At 38.7% G+C, this 19,908-nt stretch overlaps 1 protein-coding gene across 1 annotated transcript in view; it reads left to right on the top strand.

The window, feature by feature from the left end:
• The window catches only part of LOC104601178 (Transcription factor TFIIE, alpha subunit), a 36,647-nt gene extending 16,963 nt beyond the window's left edge, over positions 1 to 19,684 (top strand). Inside the window, exons 4-10 of the mRNA XM_010264423.3 lie at positions 867 to 995; positions 1,561 to 1,670; positions 1,771 to 1,954; positions 2,831 to 3,034; positions 7,430 to 7,666; positions 8,992 to 9,193; positions 19,033 to 19,684. Coding sequence (XP_010262725.1) covers positions 867 to 995; positions 1,561 to 1,670; positions 1,771 to 1,954; positions 2,831 to 3,034; positions 7,430 to 7,666; positions 8,992 to 9,193; positions 19,033 to 19,124 — 1,158 coding nt within the window. The 3' untranslated portion in view covers positions 19,125 to 19,684. The remainder of the gene's footprint in view (positions 1 to 866; positions 996 to 1,560; positions 1,671 to 1,770; positions 1,955 to 2,830; positions 3,035 to 7,429; positions 7,667 to 8,991; positions 9,194 to 19,032) is intronic.
• Positions 19,685 to 19,908: the final 224 nt, after the last annotated feature.

Below are 19,908 nucleotides of genomic sequence, written 5' to 3'. Positions count from 1 at the left end.
CTACTTGGATGGAGAGGAACAGCAGGATTTTTGAAGGAAAATCTTCTCAAATAGATTAAATCATACACAACATGTCAGCAAAGATTTTCTCTTGGTTGTGGGAGACTCTCTGAGAACTGAAATTATGGCTCTACTACAAGGCTTGAGATTGGCTAAGCAATGGGGATTTCAGAACTTTGAGGTGGAGGGAGATTCTAAACTGTTAATAGGATGGCTGCAGACAAAAAATCTGGGTGTAAGGACTTTCAGACAACAGATAAGGGAAATACTGTGCTTAGCAAGGGAGGCTGGGGTAATATTCAAATGGGTAAGGAGATCAGCCAACTCTGTGGCTGATGGTTTGGCAAAACAGGGGACCTTCAGGGAGAACTTTTTCTGGGCTGTATTGTAACTTTCTAGTTTGATTGGGGTCAACACTCATTTTCTGAGTGGTTGACAATGTATGGTGATGAATTACTAATTTTAATGAAAGTCACTGTTTCCAATCATTAAAAAAAGATTTTCTCTTGGGCAAAGGCTTCAAAATCACAAGTCACAACCAATGCCCTCTTTTGTAATTACTATATTTTCTGTTTTTTGGCTATTCTCACCTCTTGTAGAGCGACTCACTGTAATGGGTTTACCCATTCTATACCCTTTTTTTTATAGGCACATTTTATACAATTAGTACAATATACTTTTTCTCAAAAAATGCATATTTTTTTTGAATTTTTTGAATAGGAAATTATTGGAATGTTGCAGTCTATACACTGGTTGCCATGCTTAATAGTTTACTAAAGAAGTTCATGGTCATACACATATTGCTTGCTCCATGTTATTTATACTAATTCATCTTTTGGTTTATTTTCTGTTTTATTTCATTGCAGACAGCTAAAGGTGCAAAAATTTTTAGTGCTGCAGTAGCTGCTACCAGTGATGGCCAACAAACTGGGAAGGAGGGAGAAGAAAAGCAGAAGATGCACACACACTCTTATTGTTGTTTAGATTATGCACAGGTTGCTCTTTTTTATAAATCTACTCATATCTCTTAATGAAGCTTGGTTTTTATTTGATAACAAGGCTCCATGGCGAAGATTATATATACTTTTGCCTTTTCTTTCTTTAATATCAGACAAATAGTTAAAAAAATATTGGATAAAGTTAGCTTTTCAGATAGGCATGCGGCAAGTGGGGGAATGATTGAAACTACTGTGTTGAAAGTACCTAAATTAGCTTGCTTTTTTTTTTTTTTTAAATTTTAGATAACAAATTTCCATCAATAATCTTGATTTGCTACCATTTATGGGAGTTTCATTTTCATATCCCATGTTCTGTGTAAGTCTTGGTTCAACTTTTGGGCCTTTGTTTCTCTAGGTTGTATCCACATATTTAGATGGGCATTGATATCATCAAGACCATGGGGATTATTTGGAATAAATTTGTGTTATTGTCCTGGACAGTTAGCACCATTATGAACCCACTATTACCTATATTGTTTTTTTATATACTAATTGATAAAAGAATGTTGAAAGATTTGGGCTACTGTATCTGTTGAAAGGCCTAATAGTGAATATGTTGCAGATATATGATGTTGTGAGGTACAGGTTGCATCGTATGAAGAAAAAATTAAAAGATGAATTGGAGGACAGAAACACAGTTCAGGAATATATATGCCCTGATTGTGGGAGAAGGTCTTAATCACTTCTTTCTTTGCTTCTACTTTCCATTTATGTATTGTTGTATCGGCATATTTTCTTAATACTCCAGAATTATGCGGTATTCTGTGTTCAGGTATAATGCTTTTGATGCAATGCGGCTGGTTTCCCCCAACGATGAATATTTTCATTGTGAAAATTGCAATGCTGAACTTGTTGCTGAGAGTGACAAATTGGCTGCAGAAGAAATGGGAGATGGGGATGATAATGCGAGGAGGAGAAAGCGTGAAAAGTTGAGGGATATGCTTCAAAAGATGGAGGCTAGTATAGTCGTTCATTATAAGATATATACTGTTTTATTCTCGAGACTGTTTCAATGTAAAGGGGATGGGGAACTTTTCAAATTGAAATGTTTCAGCTATTATTTCCACCCCCTTTTTATTTAAAATGTTGTTCTGTCTTAAGATGTTAGTCTTTCAATCTTGTTATCTGAATAATCGGGTCTTTAGGAAGTATTGGAATTAATAATTCCCGATCTTTCTTTATAGTCCAATATGCCATGTTCTATGTTGATTTTGATGTTTATGTGGAATAAATACAGTTGCATTTCCTACCAGTTGATTGCTTCAATACCTTTAACAGTTTATTTAATTGGAAATCATTTCTATATTAGTATTTATACATGTAGATATATTGCTAAGTTACTAATATACATATGTTTGCATTTACCTTTTTTACATCATGGATGGATATAGCATGAATGCAAGCTCATGCATATGCATGATGCAGTCATGCTTGTATATGGCTATGATTTATAGAAATATGTTCAATTATTTATTTTCATGTTTTCCTTTTTACATAATTTTTAATCAATTTGCTTCAATATGATAGATACTTGTAGTTAATTTTTTTGACCAGTAACTGTTAGTATATTGATATGTTAAAAGGAACAGTTAACAGTGTAATAATTATGTGCCAAAAACATCCCTTCATTTTGACTTCATGTAATTTTGAGTTTTTCTTAATGGTGAAACTGGATTCATGTAGCCGACCCCATATAGTTGGGACAAGACTTGGATGATGCTGATACCTCTTTACTAGTAGTTGAATACTTATCATTTTATCTCTGAAGTTTCACAGTAAATGAATTATTGCCCTTTTCCTTCCTAAATTGGACAAGCTGGAAATCAATGCAGGTACAACTAAAGCCATTGATGGATCAACTTGCCAGAGTGAAGGACTTGCCTGTTCCTGAATTTGGAAGTCTCCAGGCATGGGAAGCTCGAGCAAATGCTGCTGGACGTGCAGCTAATGGTGATTCTGGTGCTAATGATTCATCTAAATCATCTCAAGGACAAGGTTATGGTGGTACACCAATGCCATTTCTTGGTGAAACAAGGGTGCTCCCCCTCTCCCTATCTAAAATTTAATAGCTTTAGGTTTTGCATGAAATGGTTTTCTGTTTTGATACTTGTATGCTACGCACATGCAAGTGGTCTGATATTTAGGATGAAAACAAGTTCTTAAGCACTTCATTCAATCTTTTATAGAGAAACCATTCCAGGGCATTCAGTTTAACTTTTTCTTTGGTTTTTTTGTACTGAATCCTTATTTCTATGATTTCTCACAAGAAATACTCTTGTATATTTCCACTATACAACTTTTTAATGTATATGAGCTGATGCATCTTTTTGGCTATACTAATACAACTTTTTCAAAAGAAGTTATTAGTTTCAGTCAACTACTCCTTTTATTTTTTATTTTTGGTAAAAACAATTACTCTTTTTATATGTTTATATTTCTTGAGTTTCTATGCCTAGGAGTTTTTGGGATCCTAATTAGGAGTGAGCTGCAGTTTTTGTAATTGCTAAATTTCTATTTTAGTCAAAGCTTTGAGGAGTTTGTTATATATCCAATAGAATTGAATGAGAATTAAGCTAGATTTTATTCTTCTTTGTAGAGCCGCTTTTCTTCTCTTCATGAAATAAGTCTTGGAGAAGCACATAATTTCTTCTTTTCTCTTTGCCATTTTCTAGTAGTTATTTTCTCGTAGAAGAACAGAGCCTACTTTTGGGATTTTGAAGCAAGGCTACTCATCGACCTTGTCTCTTTTTTTTTTTTTTTTGTAAAAGGTAAGGTATTGTATTAAAACGCAAAAAGAAAGAAGATATACAATCAGCTCCAATTCCCTGTACAATGAGAAGCTATACTGGAGGAAACCCCCAAAACTCAAAGCACAACTACTAAGCATTTAGACATTTACAGATAAAACTATCCAAAAATAAACTCTTTGTCAAAAAAAAGTAACTGTATGTCTAGATTTAAAAAGTGAGTGATCAGCCAACCATAATACAGCATGCCCATTATATTTTTAAGAACTTCCTCCTTTGAAATGTGATGCCCTTCGAAGATTCTCTGATTCCTTTCACGCCAAACTACCCAGAATACAGCTGCAGGAACAGTGTTGCAAGCAACTCTTCCAGCCTCAGTTAGACCCTTTAGCCACCAAGCAAGCAAAAAACTCTTCACATCAGAAGGAAAACACACCTTAACCCTGAACAATTAGAGGTTTCTGTGCTTTTATTGCACAAGACACAACTTTCATCCTGCACTTGAATGCCCCTTCTAACTAGGTTTTCTCTAGTCTGAATTCTGTCTAACACTGCTGACCTCACAAAAAAAGACACTACTGAAGGGACATTCCTTATCCAAATCTTCTTGTCCTGGAAAAGAAAACTCCTCCCTTGTCAGGCTGTTATAGAAAGATTTGACAGAGAAAATTCCTGAGTTTTCAAATCTCCATTTTCTTTTGTCCTCCAAAGCTCCATTTAATCTGACACTGTATAAAGTCTGCAGCAAACTTAGGAGAGAGTTTACCTCCCAATCACTAGGCTAGTTCATATCAGAGCTAATATGCCTCCTAAAAAGGCCTTTGAAGTTTGAACTTTGATCTTATTTCCAATGGAAAATCCAGCAAAGTTACTATGAAGACAAATAAAGGAATTATTGTTGCGGCAACAAGAGATGATATGGCAACGAGAAGAGAGACACAAACAACACAAACAAGACCTGTTACAACATGAGCAAGAGTTTAAGGTAGAGTTGATCACACAATTAAGAAGTTGAATTAAGCAGCAGGCACAACCCTAAAAAACCACATTCTAGTCAGTCAAAAGAGTTTGTTGGGGAACCCAACCTCAGAAATCTATTTCAGATGCTTTACTAGCTTAGCAGGCCTATCTCGACTTTCATAGTGTTAGTCTTGGTCAAGGTCTTCTTCAGTCCACAAAATCTAAAAAATAACTTTTCTATCTACTATCAAACAAGCCAATTTTCCCAAACTAATAACTAATAAGGTTGGTGTGAAGCGCTTTTTCTATGGAGAATGGAGTCATGTTGTAGCAGACTGCATGCATACCCAACACGCACTATTTGTGCAAGAAGTTAGAGAGATTGAAAATCAATTACAGCTAGAAGAAACTGAAGGTCCTAATAAAGAAAAAACAAAGGATACAAATCATGTTCTCTATGAAGACTTCTGTGGTCCTAGTTTAATTAATAGACGATTATATTATGTTCCAAAGGGTAACAATGAACTTTTGTTGAACCATAATATCTTTCCCATTAAGTACACTATTCCTGGTCATTGTGCCACACTTAATATTAGACCCAGGTAGGTGTGAGAATGTAATTTCCCAACTCCCAATAAGTTCAACTTGAAGAAAGAGCTTCATCCACAATTTTACATGCTTGTATGATTGGATAAAGACCATGAGGTAAATGTTATTAAATATTGTCTCGTGTCATTTACCATTTATGATGCATATAAGAATACTTGTGCTGTGATGTCCCCATGGATGCACACCATCTTTTCCTCGGTCGACCTTGAGAGTTTGATAGAAAAATTAAGCATGATGCTAGACCAAGAGCTATACCTTTTATAAGGATGGTAAAAAGTTTACCTTTATGCCTTCTAAAGGTGAACAAGAACTTGAAAAAGGGGAAGAACATAGTATGTCTTTCTAGACCTGAATTTAAGCATGGGCTTAAACAATAGAAGATTGTATTTGCTCTTCTCATAATAACAAGGTAGTGATGGTGTTCCAGAACAAGTACAACCCCTATTAGAAGAGTTTAAGGATGTTTTGACTGACGAATTGCTACCTAAATCGCCTCCTATGTATAGTGTGCAACATCTTATTGATCTTATACTTGGTGCATTCCTTTTCAATAAGCCTCGTTACAGGATGCCACTAAAAGAGCAAGCTGGTCAACACTGTTATAAACTTGTCTTTGAAGTTGGAGATGAAGCGTAGGTGCATCTTTCTAAAGAGTGGTATCATAGTGGAGAGCATCATAAGCCCCTTAAAAGATTGGTCCTTGTGAGGTTCTAGCAAGGATTATTGATAATTTCTACAAAGTAAAGTTGCCACTAGATTTGCAATAGTTGTCATTTCCAATGTATGACATTTTTTACTTTATATTATGGGGGGACCATGATAGTGAGAATTAGAGGGCACGTTCTTTTCAGGTGGGTGGGGGTGTGACTGATGTAATTCAGCCATCTATAGAAATAGAGGATACAACGAATCAATTTCTAGAGAGGTTTGAGCATCCTGAAGTTACTAAAACATATGAGAGGAGGAATAATTGCCTACATCCAGATTTGGATGTTGATGGCAGTTTCTAAATTTAAACTTTCTATTTTTATGTTTTCAAACCATCTAGTGTTTTCTTTTTGAGTGTCCAATTTTTTTTTGAAGGTCTGCAATTAGTATTTTCCTATTTTCTTTAGGAATTTATTAGTTTAAGCGAAATACTATTTTTTGAGTTTTTATTCTTAGAAGTTCTTAGGACCCTAATTAGGAGTCAGCTGTAACTTTAGTAATTGCTAATTTTTGACTTAATCAAAGCTTTGAAGGGTTCTATATATACATGTAAATATATCTAGAACAGAGGATTGTAAATTTGTATATATGTTCCTCATCTTAATGAATTTCATATTAATTATCACACACACACACACACACACACAAAAGTGAAGGCAAGCTTTGCTTGGTATAGATCAACAGAAGTGCTTGGCTGCTTGCCTGCTTGCTGATGCGATGTCTAGGAAAGGGGTGAACAGGGCACAAATGTTCTGGGTCCATTTGATATAAAAAGCAAAGTATAGGGTGAGGAAAATGCCTCAATAGGGTGATTGACACTTACTTCTTGGGGGATGCTCAGCATTCGCATATACTCATTCTTTTAGGCTGCATTTGGCATTCCTTATTTAAAAGACTTTTCTCCTCAAAAGGGGCAAGTCCTTAAACTAAGAAATGTCAAATGCAGCCTTAACATAATTAATAAAATTCTCAGTTCCCAATCAAAGAAAATGAGTGATTTAATTTTTGTTTTTTCCTTGTAGCTACCTTTCTTCTCCTCTTGAAATCAGTGTTGGAGAAACATGTGACTTCTTTTCTCTTTGTTATTTTATGATAGTTCTTTGCTACTGGAAGAAAGCCTGCAAGGCAGCAACTACTGTATGGATTTTTCCCTATATTCAGAGCCTACTTCGTGGAATTTTGACTCAAGGCTATACACGTTGCCTTCTATCTACCAGCCCATATGATTGTTTCTATGGCAACTTCACTTCTTATCCCTGTAACCAACCAGTTGGTCTTCAGCTAGTTTCTATAATATTTTCCATCAAGGAAGTAACTGAATAAAATATTTGAGCTAATAGTTATTCAGCTTAAGATTATAATAAATTTGCAATATCTATAAACAGTTTTATGACTGTCTCTTGGCAGGTTGAAGTTGCTTTATCTGGTGTTGAGGTCAAGGAAGAAGATAGCAAGCCCGATGCTGCATCTACATCTATGAAAGTTTTGCCTCCTTGGATGATTAAGCAAGGAATGAACCTTACAAAAGAACAACGTGGGGAGGTGAAGCAGGAACCAAAAGTTGATCATAATTCAACACCTTCAGGATTGTCTGATGACAAGAAGTCAAAAGTTAATGACAAAGAGGATGAAAAGGACATACAGGTTGTTACAGAGAGATGAATGCTGGATTCTTTTTTCTGATTTTTTATATATCTACCTTTTATCAGTAAGTTTAAGGAAAGCCATTTTTATATCTGTTATTTCTAATCATTGTCATCATCATCTAAGCCTTGTCCCAACTATATGGTGTTGGCTACATGAATCCTGTTTTGACATTCCTTTCTGCTCAGTGCCATACCATTGTTAAGTTATGGGTGCTTAAATCTTTTTTTTTTTTTTTTACTTTCAATTTCTTTTTGGTCTGCTCCTAGCTTTTCTAGCCCCTTCAACTTGTAACAGATCACTTTTTCCTAACAAGCACTGTAGGTTGTCTTTTATGGACATGACTAAACCATCTCAATCTATTCTCTCATTTTATCACCACCTATTGGAGTTACTCCTAGGTTCATATGAATTCGTTTCTAACCCTGTTCTTTCAAGTTTTAGCATTCATCTATCTGAGCATTCACATTTCTGCCACACTATTTTTGGACACCTGTTTCTTAACTGCCCAACACAGACTCTGCTCCATACAACATAGTTGGCCTTACATCTATTTTATAGAATTTTCTTTTCAGTTGAAGTGGTATTTGCCTATCACATAAGACTGAGTGCACCCCTCTATTTTGTCCATCCTCTAATTCTATGGGTGATGTTCTCCCCATTTTCTCCTTTGTTATGAATTATTGAACCAAGGTAATTGAAGAGGTTACATTGAGTTATCTCTTGATCTCCACTCCTAAGTGTACCCTGGCTTGCACTCCTATTATTATTAAATTTACATTTCATGTATTCTATTTTAGTCCTAATTATTTTAAACCTCTTATTTCTAATGCAACTGTCCATAAACCTAATTTTGCATTTAATCCTTCACTAGTTTCATCAATTAATACTATTTCAGCAGCAAACATCATACACCATGGGACCTCCTCTTGAATATGTTTAGGTAATTCATCCATGACTTGTGCAAATAAACAAGGACTAAGTGCTGAACCTTTGTGAAAAACCATTGTAACTGCAAAATCAGATGTCTCTACTACAGGTGCCCTAACATTTGATTTTGTACCGTCATACATATCATTAAATAGGTGCACATTATACCTATTTGAGACTCCTTTGTTTTCCAAAACCTATCATATTGCCTCTCTAGGTATCTATAGTATGCTTTCTGTAGACCAGTGAAAAACCATATGAAGATCTCTGTTTTTCTCTCTGAACTTTTCTATCAATCATCCTAGTAGAAAGATTCCTTCCATGGTTGATCTCCCTATGATTTCTAACTTTTTTTTTTAAGCTCAGTTCATTGGTATTTTCTGACCTTTTTGCAGGATGCATACATTCAAGCTTATTATGCTGCATTTATCAAGAGGCAACAGGAGCAAGAAGCTGAAAAGAAGAAACAACAAGAATTGGAGAATGCAAGTAATGCTCCTAATGACATATCTTCTGATCGTAAGGTTGGAATGAAATCAAAACGTCAAGAGGATGAGAGGGATGATGATGTTGAGTGGGAAGAGGCTCCAACTACAGGTATTCATCAATAAACTCTATCCACACTTTCAAATAGCTCTCTCTAGAGGAAATCTTATTCTGCATAGAACACTACAAGCATTATCTTTATGCACCATATGAATTCAATATTCTTTTCTGGGAAGATGTGATTGCTATTAAAATGACTTGTTTCTGTATGCAAGAAGTAATTGGATGGGCTCTAAATGGTGTCAAGTTTCATGGTCTAAAACTCATGATTAGGATGGGCGCTTGTATATCAATTGGGTTCCTCTTAAAATTGAAGAGAAATCATTCTTGTTATCAGATGAAACATTCTTATTTGTCATCTACATCTAGTTCATTATTTTTATTACTCTAGGGGTCCGTTTGGTTTGTTGTCGGAATCAGAATGGTTTATTCCCATAGTCCGTTTAGTTCAGAAGGAATGGGAATGAAAATTGGAATCAGCAGGAATGAGATTTCATTTCTGAGGGGGAGGGAATGGCCATTCCCTCAAATGGGAGAATGCCATTCCACCAGGAATGGGAATGGGATTCCAATTCCGCCCAACCAAACAGTTGGAATAAGAATAGCCATTCCGATTCCAATTCCAGACCCCTATTCCTGCAAACCAAATGGGGCCCAATTCAATTTCAAGTGTCTTAGTTTATCTCTAGTATCTCATTATGTACATGAGAAATGTTTTCTTTTGGTCAATTTGTTTTGTTCAAGTGGCTTAGTATCCATTTTCCTTGTTTCTTTTAAGAAGATCAAGAGTATACTTCCTTTGAAATATAGACGATCCCCTCATGGACCTTGTCACTTTAATGCCCAAGAAATATTTAAGATCTCCACGAATCTTCATTTGCAAACTTAGAGGCCAAAAAAATCTTAAGCTTCTCAATCTTCACATGATGATCACTAATAACAACTATTATCAACATATACAATAAGAGCAGATGTAGGACCATTTTCAAGCTTAACAAAAAACGTATGATCTGTCCAGCTTTGAGTGCACCCAAATTGCTTGATAACAATACTAAATCATTCAAACCAAGCTCTTGGAGTTCAACCTGCAAACCTTCCTTGAAGGTATCACAACACCAAGAGGAGGAAGCATCTACACTTCTTTTTTCAGTTCACCATGGAGAAATCTAACTAATACAGAGGCCAAGATTTATAAGTAGCCAAAGCCAATAGAACCCTTATTGAATTGTCTTAGCAATAGGAACAAAAGTTTCTATATAAGCAATACCATAAGTTTTGGTATAACCATTTGCAACAAGTCAAACCTTGTACCTCTCCATAGACCTATTTGATTTGTATTTAAATATAAAGACCCTTCTACACCCAACTGGTTCCTTCCCTTTCATAAGATCCACCAATTGCTAGGCTTCATTTTTAATTAGAAGCCCCATTTCATTATTTGTGGTAGCTTTCCATTTTGGTTTAGGAAGGGCTTTAGATACACTTTTAGGAATAGGAATGGATGATATGGCTGTAAGGAAGGTTTTATAAGACAGGGATAAATGAGAGTAGGAAATAAATCTTGACATAGAATGTAAAGTACACTCCCTAACTCCTTTTCTTTGGGCAATAGGAAGATTGGGGCCATCAACATGAGATTCAATGTGAATAGGAGAGTCATCAATAGGAATATTGAGTAAAGAACCATCAATAGACATTGAAAACGGAATAACTTGGGAAGGTACTACAAGGAAAATGGAACATGGCAGAACTAGGCGTTTCCAAGGAAGGTATTGTGATGGTGAGAGTGCAGGGAGGTCTGATTAAGGTCTTCGTTGAGGAAAACAGAGTCCAAGAACATGAGAGTTTTCTTCGAATATGTCTGGTTCTTCATTTCTCTGGTGCATCCCTTCAAACAAAGAGGTCGAACCTGCTCTGCCTTGCGATGGAGGAACCTACAGAAACTGACGGTGAGAAAGATGGAAGGGAATAAGTGGCTCATCGTCTTTGCGTCGGAGGAAGAAGCTAGCTGGTCTCTCTTGTCCGGCTTGTCATCGTTAAATGGCCTGCAAGTCTTACTATCGTGTTGGTCTCTTCGAGGTTGCTCGGAGGGGCTTGCGAAAGGCTTTGGGAAATGGTGGATTAGAATATTCGACGTACCCCTCTCAGCCTGGTGCCCTGCGGTGTTCAAGGAGATCGGAAATGCGACTGGTATCGCAGTAGATCCGAGTAACTCGGCATGGAGAAACCTCGAAGCCCTTTATCTGCTGGTCTGGAGCGGGTCAGTGAAAGATATCCCTAAATCCTTAGAACTGGTGGTGGGGGGCTTGAGATACCTCCTACTGGTCGCAGTAGAGGACTTTGAATAAATTGATAAAAAATTCTTAACAATTCTTGGCACTTCATCCCTGGAGAGAAAAGCATATAACCAGACATATCTTGTGCAATCATTCACAAATATGATAAAACATCGTATGGCACCCATAGCAGAAATAGGAAAAGGTCCACGAGCATTAAAATGAACAATATCAAAAGGAGCTAAACTTCTTTTATTAGTATGGTACAATGATGTTCTACATTGCTTTGAATACTGATACACTTCACAACAAAGACTACACACTGACACAAACAAATAATTCAGGATTAAAGACAATCAGCAACTGAAATTAAGATGACCCAATCTAGAATGCCATGGAGATATGCTAAACTTATTTGGATGCTGATTGATGTATTCCAAGGCAGATGACTGACAAGAGTCTAGAAGAATTTGAGGCTCTGGTGGTCTGTGCGTATAGTAAATTGCCACCCTAGAGGGTAGGATCTCCACTGTTGGACAACTAACACCATGGCTATTAACTCCTTTTTGTAGGCTGATTTGGACATGGTGGAATTTTAGAAAGCTTTGCTAAGAAGGCCAGAGGTTTCCCATCCTGCATAGGTACAACTCCCACCCCTGAATTGGAAGCATCACACTTGATGACACTTTAGAGAAATCTGGTAGGGCTAAGGTGGACGGTGAGGACACAACTGACTTGAAATTTTTAAAGGCCTGCTGAGCTGTTTGCTGTTGGAACCTAGTTGAATGAGCCTTTCTTCAACAACTGAGTTAGCGGGCCTGCTATCCTTCCATAATCTTTATTAAACTGCTGGTAGTAGCTGGTGAGTCCAAGGAATCCCCTGAGGTCCCTAACTGATCTAGGCTCGGGCCATTGAACCATTGCTTCTATCTTTTCTGGGTCTGCTGCCACACTTCCGTTCCCCACAACATGTCCCAAATACTATATCTGAGTTATCCCAAAGGCACATTTGCTTTCTTTAGCATACAAGTTGTTTTCGTTGAGAGTTTTAAGAGCAATCAAAAAATGGACCAAGTGTTGTTCACTTGTTCCCACTTTGGGCTGTACACAAGAATGTCATCAAAGAAACCAAGATAAATTTACTAAGTAGGGCCTGAAGGCGTCATTCATAAGAGCCTGGAAAGTTGAGGGGGCATTTGTTAGCTCGAAGGACATGACTAGAAACTCGTAATGACCGTCATGGGTGCGGAAAGCAGTCTTATGTACATCATCTTCATGGACCTGGATTTGATGATAACCAGCCCATAGGTCAACTTTGGAAAATACCCTAGTCGTATGCAACTCGTCCAAAAGTTCATCAATGACGGGAATGGGAAAACTGGTCTTTAATAGTTACATGATTCAAGGCCCTATAATCCATGCTGAACCATCAAGTTCAATCTCTCCTTTTAACTAGAAATGCGGGTGAGGAGAATGGGTATGGCTGGGTTGTATCAGCTTCTTGTCAAGTAATTCCTGGACCATCCTCTCGATTTCCTGCTTATGGTAGTGGGGGTAATGGTACGGTTTCACATTAGTTGGGACAGTCCCAAGTAAGAGGGGAATCCGGTGTTCATGCATGCGACTAGGTGGTATGCCTGGTGGCTCCTAGAACACTTAGTGAACTCAGTGAGTACGTCCCTTAGTTGAGAAAAATATGGGTGGTCTTCATTGGGCCCAAGGGGCTGTGATATTGCTGGGCTAAGTGTTACAGTTCCCAAGTGCATGAAAATGGGCTGCCCTGGGTCCCAAATTTGTCTGCAAATTGAGGCAATACTCTCCCTCATTGGTCCCCCACCAAAGTGGCCTTGTATATGGATCACACTCCCTTCTTTCATAAAATCCATTGTTAATCAGGCCCAATCACAAAATACTGGCCCAAGTTGTTCCAGCCACTGCACCCCAAGACAATATCGGCCCTACTGAATTCCAATGGGTGAAGGTCAATAGAAAATTGGTGAGCCTGAATCTTTAGTGTCAGCTTAGTGTAAATCCCATCACACTTCAGTTGGCTGCCATTGGCCATGTGCACCATGAAGGCAAGAGTGGGCTACACCACCAGGCCTAGTTACTTCACAAGGGGATGGGTTATAAAGTTCATTGTACTCCCATTGTCAATCAGAATTGCCATGTGGCACCCTTCCAAAAGCCCTGTAACCCTCATAGTTTGGGGGGAAGTTAGCCCAATAAGGGCCTGTAGAGAGATCAAGGGTTTTAGTCTCCTGAGGGTCGGTCATGGAAGTTGGGTATATCTCCTGGTCACCCCCTTCCTCCTCATAGTCAGGCCCTTTGGTTTGTAACAAGAAAGCTTGTTGGGCCTTGCATCGATGCCCAAGCCCAAGCTTCTTCTTACAATTGTAACATAACCATTTCTCCCTCTTTTCTTGCATCTCAGCCCATGTTAGCCTCTTAAAGGGAATTTTAGGTTGAACTAAGTTGTTATTGGGTTTCCCCAAAAGCCAATTTGTTTAATAGCTATACCCAGGTTCTAGTTGATTGGCTCACTTGGCTAGCCCAGTTGCCTGACCCAACTCAATTTCTCTTTCTATAACTGGGCCAGCCTAGCTGCTTCCATCACCATGACAGGTTGCATGGCCTTCAACCCCAACCTTATCTCCTCCTTCAACTCCCTAATAAAACAACCAACTAAAGCCTTGTCTGGTGACTCCAACCACCCTCGTGGGTAGCTAGGCATTCAAACTTCACCTAATATTCCCTAACAGGTCCCATCTGACTGAGTTTTGATAAGGTTTCGTCGTAGCCTACGAATCTTGTTGGCCCAAATCAAGTTGTGACTGTGTCAGTTAGGTCAAGCTAGGTCATCCGAGGATGGGAGCGGTGGTACCATTGGTACCAGAGAACTGCCTTTTCCTTCGAAGTATAGTGAGGCTAAGGGCACCCTATCAGGTCTAGGTACTTTATTATAATCAAAATATCGCTCAACTTGGAAGATCTAGGAAATTGGATCATCGCCAGTAAAAGTAAGGAAAACCAGTTTAATAGATTTATCAGCCATTGCCCCAGGTCGCTGCTCACTACTGGTACTCGATCCTTCTAGCTCACTTTCCTTGCTCCCACCTTGAGACATCTGGTTGACCATGGACAACACCGCCGATAGACACTCTTGTGTTTGCCATGGTGCCTTGCTCTGATACTAGATGATAAGTTCTGCCTATCACAAGGTTCCTTCAATGGGAACCCACCTCTAGAGAAAAAGAAAAGGAGAATTGGAATGATTTGATTGATATACCTTATTACATGGCTGATAAATATTTATATGCTCTATTCAGGCAATTAGATGTGCTCTACTCAGGCAATTACATGGGATTTTTTATCTTATGTCTGGAATCATTCCTGGGAAGCTAGTGCATGTGGCCTTTGATAGTAGACTTGTTTAGTGGTAGGCAATTTGCATGTGATAGGTGAATGGGCTGTGGATGTAGTTGTGGGTCTTGTATGAGTCCTAAGAGGTTGCTTTTCTTGTCCACCCTTCTTTAGGTCTTAAGGACTCATCCTAGGCTTTTCCTATGTGTTTGGGTGGGACCACTCCTACCCAAGATTAGAGTTTTTTGTTGGGCAATATACTAGTTGAAGACCAATTCCTGTGAAACTTTACAAAAAGGAGGTTTAACTGGTGATGTATCCCCACAAATTCCTTCTTTGGGATGCAAATGGGACATTTGCATATCATCTACTAATCCCTCGCACATTTTCCTTCAGTATTTGGAACCGGTTTCTTTATTTGGTTGCAAGTAGACCCCATATAAAGATATTGAAAGTCTTATTCAATTGTCATTTTCTATCCCATCTAAAAGAAGAGAAAAAATCATGTTGAAACGTATGGGAGCAGCTATTGTTTGGACATTTCTATGAAGATGATGTTAGGGTAGTACCATGTGTCAAACTCCTCTACTACAAAGGTGGTTTTAGGGAAAACCAATGTTTTAAAACTAGATTAGCCCGAAAAGTTAGAGTCATGGGCCTGTGAATTAATTACTCTACAGGATAGTTCAACAGTTAACCAGGATGGAACAAAAACCTGAATGAGCCATTAGATCTGGGTGTTTTGTGGAGAAGTGCAACAACAGGTCGCATGCAATCCTGTTTCTTAGTCAATTAATCTTCAATAAATAAGACAAGAACAAATGAAATAAAGAGACGTAACTTGGGTCTAATGTTTATGATTTCTTGAAATAATAAAACAAAGAGAAAATGGATTAGAAGAGAATGATGTTCAATCTCTCTCTCTCTTGTTGAGCTGTGAAAACTATATGTAAGGTAAGACCATTGGTGAAAAGCAATACATAATATATAATATATATATATGTATATCCTATTATATTAGTTCATCAATTGTTTTTAACCCTTATTGAAAGGTAAAAGAGCAAATAGACCTATGGCGGAAAGGAAGCTTTTGAAATTCGATGGTGGAAAGAAGTTTTTTGAAAGGGCTTACTTCTTGGAAGAGAAATTATCTCTCTCTTGGGGGGAGGATTACACTGATTAGGTCTACCCTAGCTAATCTATTTGTCTACTTTTTGTCAATGTTTAAGATCCCTACAAAGGTCTCTAAAAAATTGGAAAGCTGATGAGGGATTTTTTGGGGGAGCCTGGAGAGGAAAAGAGGGACCATTGGGTGGGTTGGGAGGCGGTAACTAGAACTAAGGAGCAAGGAGTTCTTGGGATTGGGAATATTAAGAAAAGAAATATGGCTTTAATGGGGAAGTGGCTGTGGAGGTTTCCTTTAGAAAAGGACAAGTTGTGGGCTAAGATAGTGGCTACCATTCATGGGCTGGAGGACAAAGGCTGAGATCTTAGAATTTTGGCAAGGACTACAAGTGCTTCTCCATGGAAAGCAATCCATGACCTACCGGCTTTCTCCCCTTGGATTAGGTATGATTTGAATTTAGGTAACCTCTCTCTAACATGAAAAATGAGCCTATTTCTTCTTTCCTAGTCCCTTCAGAATCGACCTTTGGCTTTGGGTGGAATCTGGGGCTGAGAAGGGCTGTCAGAGATACAGACTTGGGTAGCACCCTGATCCTCTTGGCCACCCTTGAAAATGGTTTTTTTTGTTCCCTTCAAAGGAAGACTTCAGATTTTGGACCCCCTCTCCCTCGGGATCCTTCTCTTGTGTATCGTTTTTTAAAACCTTAACTCAACAACCTACTGCCCTTGGTTTGCCTTTCCTTGTTAAAGAGGTTTGTGCAAGCCCATTCCTCCTCAGGTTGGGAGTTTTTGTTGGGATTCTTTCCTGGAAAGAATCAACACAAGTGATCTGCTTGAAAGAAAGAGATCCATGACTTGTTTATCCCCACATAACTGCACTCTCTGGAAAGTTGATGAGGAAATTGGATACCACCTATTGGTGTCTTGCCTTTTTGGCTAAAGCTATTTGGGAATGGGTTTTCTCACTTTTTGGGTGTAATTGAAACCCCCCATTGAATGTACAATGCCTGTTTTCTCTATCCTTCTTCAGCTGGCCAATGAAAAGAGGTAGGATCATGTGTAGGTGTATTAGGGCTGCTGTATGCTGGACCTTATGGGAGGAAAGAAATTCAAGAATTTTCTCAGAAAAGGAGAGAAACATTGAGAAATTAATAGAGTTGATCCATATAAGGGTGGCACAATGGCTGGAATTCTTTGACTTATTCACAAGATTTGTCCTTGGATGACCTGTTGAGAAACTAGAAAGAGATAGCAAGTTCTGCCCAGACTAAGAGGGTTCCAAGTCCCTCATGGATATCACCCCCCTTTGGAGAATATGGTAGCTGCATGTAAATCATCCAGTAGCTCATAAATGATTGGAATGGGGAACCGGTTCTTTACTATGATCTGATTTAGAGCCCGATAGTCTACACAAAACCTCCATGTTCCATCTTTTTTCTTGACTAAAAGGACGGGTGCTGAATATGGGCTTGAACTGGGCTGTATGATGTTTTTCTCTAGTAATTCTTGAACAATTTTCTCCATCTCTTCCCTCTGAAATCTGGGGTAGTGATAAGGTCTAGCATTTAATGGAGCTTTCCCCGGGATGATCTCAATTCTGTGGTCCATGGGTCTGGAAGGAGGTCTAACATTTGAGTAACCGTTGGAGTGCTTGTTGGTTTTCCAGTAGCGTGGCTGCTTCCTTTGGACTTGTTAAAACCGGTCTGGTATTCAATCCCATATGCAATAGGAGGGGTTGCTCTTCACTGCAACTAGTCTTGAGGATGGATCTCAATCCTTCCTGTTGTGGTGCATCCTTAGCCACCTTGTTCAGATGATACTTTTGTCCATTAATGGAGAAATCCATTGTTAGTCTTGACCAATCACATACAACCGGTCCCAACTATTGTAGCCACTGCACACCTAATAACACATCTGCTCCGCTCATGTCTAATGGATGGAGGTCTACTAGAAATGAATGTTGCTGTAACTTCAGGTGGACCCCTCTACATATGCTATCACAGCTGATGTTGTTGCCATCCGCTACATGTACATTGAATGACAACACTTGTTCTTGTGTTAGGCCCAATTGTTTTGCTGCCATTTGGGTCACAAAGTTGAGAGATGACCCGCTGTCAATTAGAACTGAAATTGCTCAGCCCTGTATTGACCCAGCCACTCTCATTGTCTGGGTGGAGGTCAGTCTTGTTAATGCATGAAAGGATATCTCGGGTGGGTCTGGCCCATCCGAACTTTCTAATTCAGTAGGTATCGCAATGGGTGTGTAAGGGATTTCCTCCCGAGGTTCAGCTTCATTTGTCTGTAGTAAGAATAGTTGGGGATTCTTGCATTTATGGCCTAGACCGAACTTATCGCCACAGTTATAACAAAGACTGTGATCTCTTCGGGCTTGCATCTCGGCCCAAGATAATCTTCTTAATGGCACTGGGGCGGGTACACTGGCTTGGGCCTTAGGTTGAAGATTTTCAGCCTGCCCATGGGTCTGATTTCTTGTGACTGCTAGGCTGGATCCCAGGATAGAAGGATTACCTGGTCGGTTTAGTTGTCGGTTCCAAGACTGTGGTCCAGAGTTGAATGTGTCCGGTCAACCCAATCTTTTCAGTCGATTAAACCATTCTTCTTGCAATCTTGTCAAACCCATTGTTGCCGATAGGGAGGTGGGTTGGAGCCTTGGAGGGACTTCACTTCTATTCTTATTTCTTCCTTCAGGCCGCCGATGAAGTAGCCAAGCAATGCAGTTTCAGGCCACCCATGAACCCTTGTCGACAGCCTTTCGAACTCGACTTAGGCATTACCTTAACAACTAGGAGGAGTCATTGTGAAATTGTGAGAGTCATAAGATATTACTACTCTTTACTTTGTAGCTCATTTAACATAAAGTGTGCTCATCATCTAACTCATATGCAATGTTATGCAACTCCATCAGTTCTTTAACATCAATAATTTTTATTTGTTATTGTTGGCTATCGACATGATTAAAGTTGACTTCAATATCATTGTTTTAAAGAATGGCCATGCATTTTTAAGTCCGATAAGATTAAGTTGTGAATTGTGACACAGACTTCCTCTGGGAATTGGGTCCTTGTAATTCAAATAATAATGACCTTATTTTCATCTTCACTACAGGCACAAGTGAAACTCATAAATTAAATGACTTGAACGTTCAAGCTGATGCATCTGGAGATGATGAGGATGACATAGACTGGGAGGAAGGTTAACATGCTATTGATTATTATTCCAACAAGCTTTGTTATGGAAGATGGATGTGAGGAGGTCTAGTTTTCTACAACTTGCAGTTTTATGCTCTCAAAATCTTCTAATATATGCAGCTGTTGTAGCATTAGAAGCTTTTCAGCCTGCCATACATTTGTGAACAGTGATATTTTGTCCTTGTTGCACGAGTTGCTTATTTGTTGCTGATCTGGGAAGAACTGAAACAGCAAGATATTGATAATGGACCTCCCAATTTATTTAAGAACAGCAAGAAACGAATCCTGTACGCCACATGAACATTGTACCAAGTTTTGCAAGGTCTATTCTGAATCTCTGATGAGTTCATACAATTGGGCCTTCCAAGAGATGTATAGGCCTCTGAGGAGGCACTTGATCAGGGTCTGGTTCCCTATGTGGTGCTTGGTTTGTAGTTGAGGTTTTAATCGTTCCAGTCAGCTTACTTTAGACTATTTTGGAAACAGAAATATACTTAGAAAATATATGAACATACTCCAAATTGGGGAAAGTATTTACTAAGATAAAACCGGTGACGTTTTCCTTGCCACATTATTTCCTTGATTCTTTTCGTTCGTCATTTGGTGCCTGTGGTAGGGATTGCCTTGGCACATGGCTGGCAGGCTGGAGATATGTACCGGAGATTGGAGAGCAGAATAATGAAGAGCCTTTCTGGGCCGAGTCATCTGGTAATCCCCAAATAGTAAGCATTTTATCTTTATCTTTGTTGAATGAATCATCGTCCTTTCTAAAATAAATCCCAGTATTTCCCTA

The sequence above is a fragment of the Nelumbo nucifera genome, chromosome 3 (assembly GCF_055504915.1).
Source record: "Nelumbo nucifera cultivar China Antique chromosome 3, China Antique-T2T, whole genome shotgun sequence".
Classification (NCBI taxonomy): domain Eukaryota; kingdom Viridiplantae; phylum Streptophyta; class Magnoliopsida; order Proteales; family Nelumbonaceae; genus Nelumbo; species Nelumbo nucifera.
The sequence above is the reverse complement of the archived record's forward strand: the minus strand, read 5'-3'. Positions and strand labels throughout refer to the sequence as shown.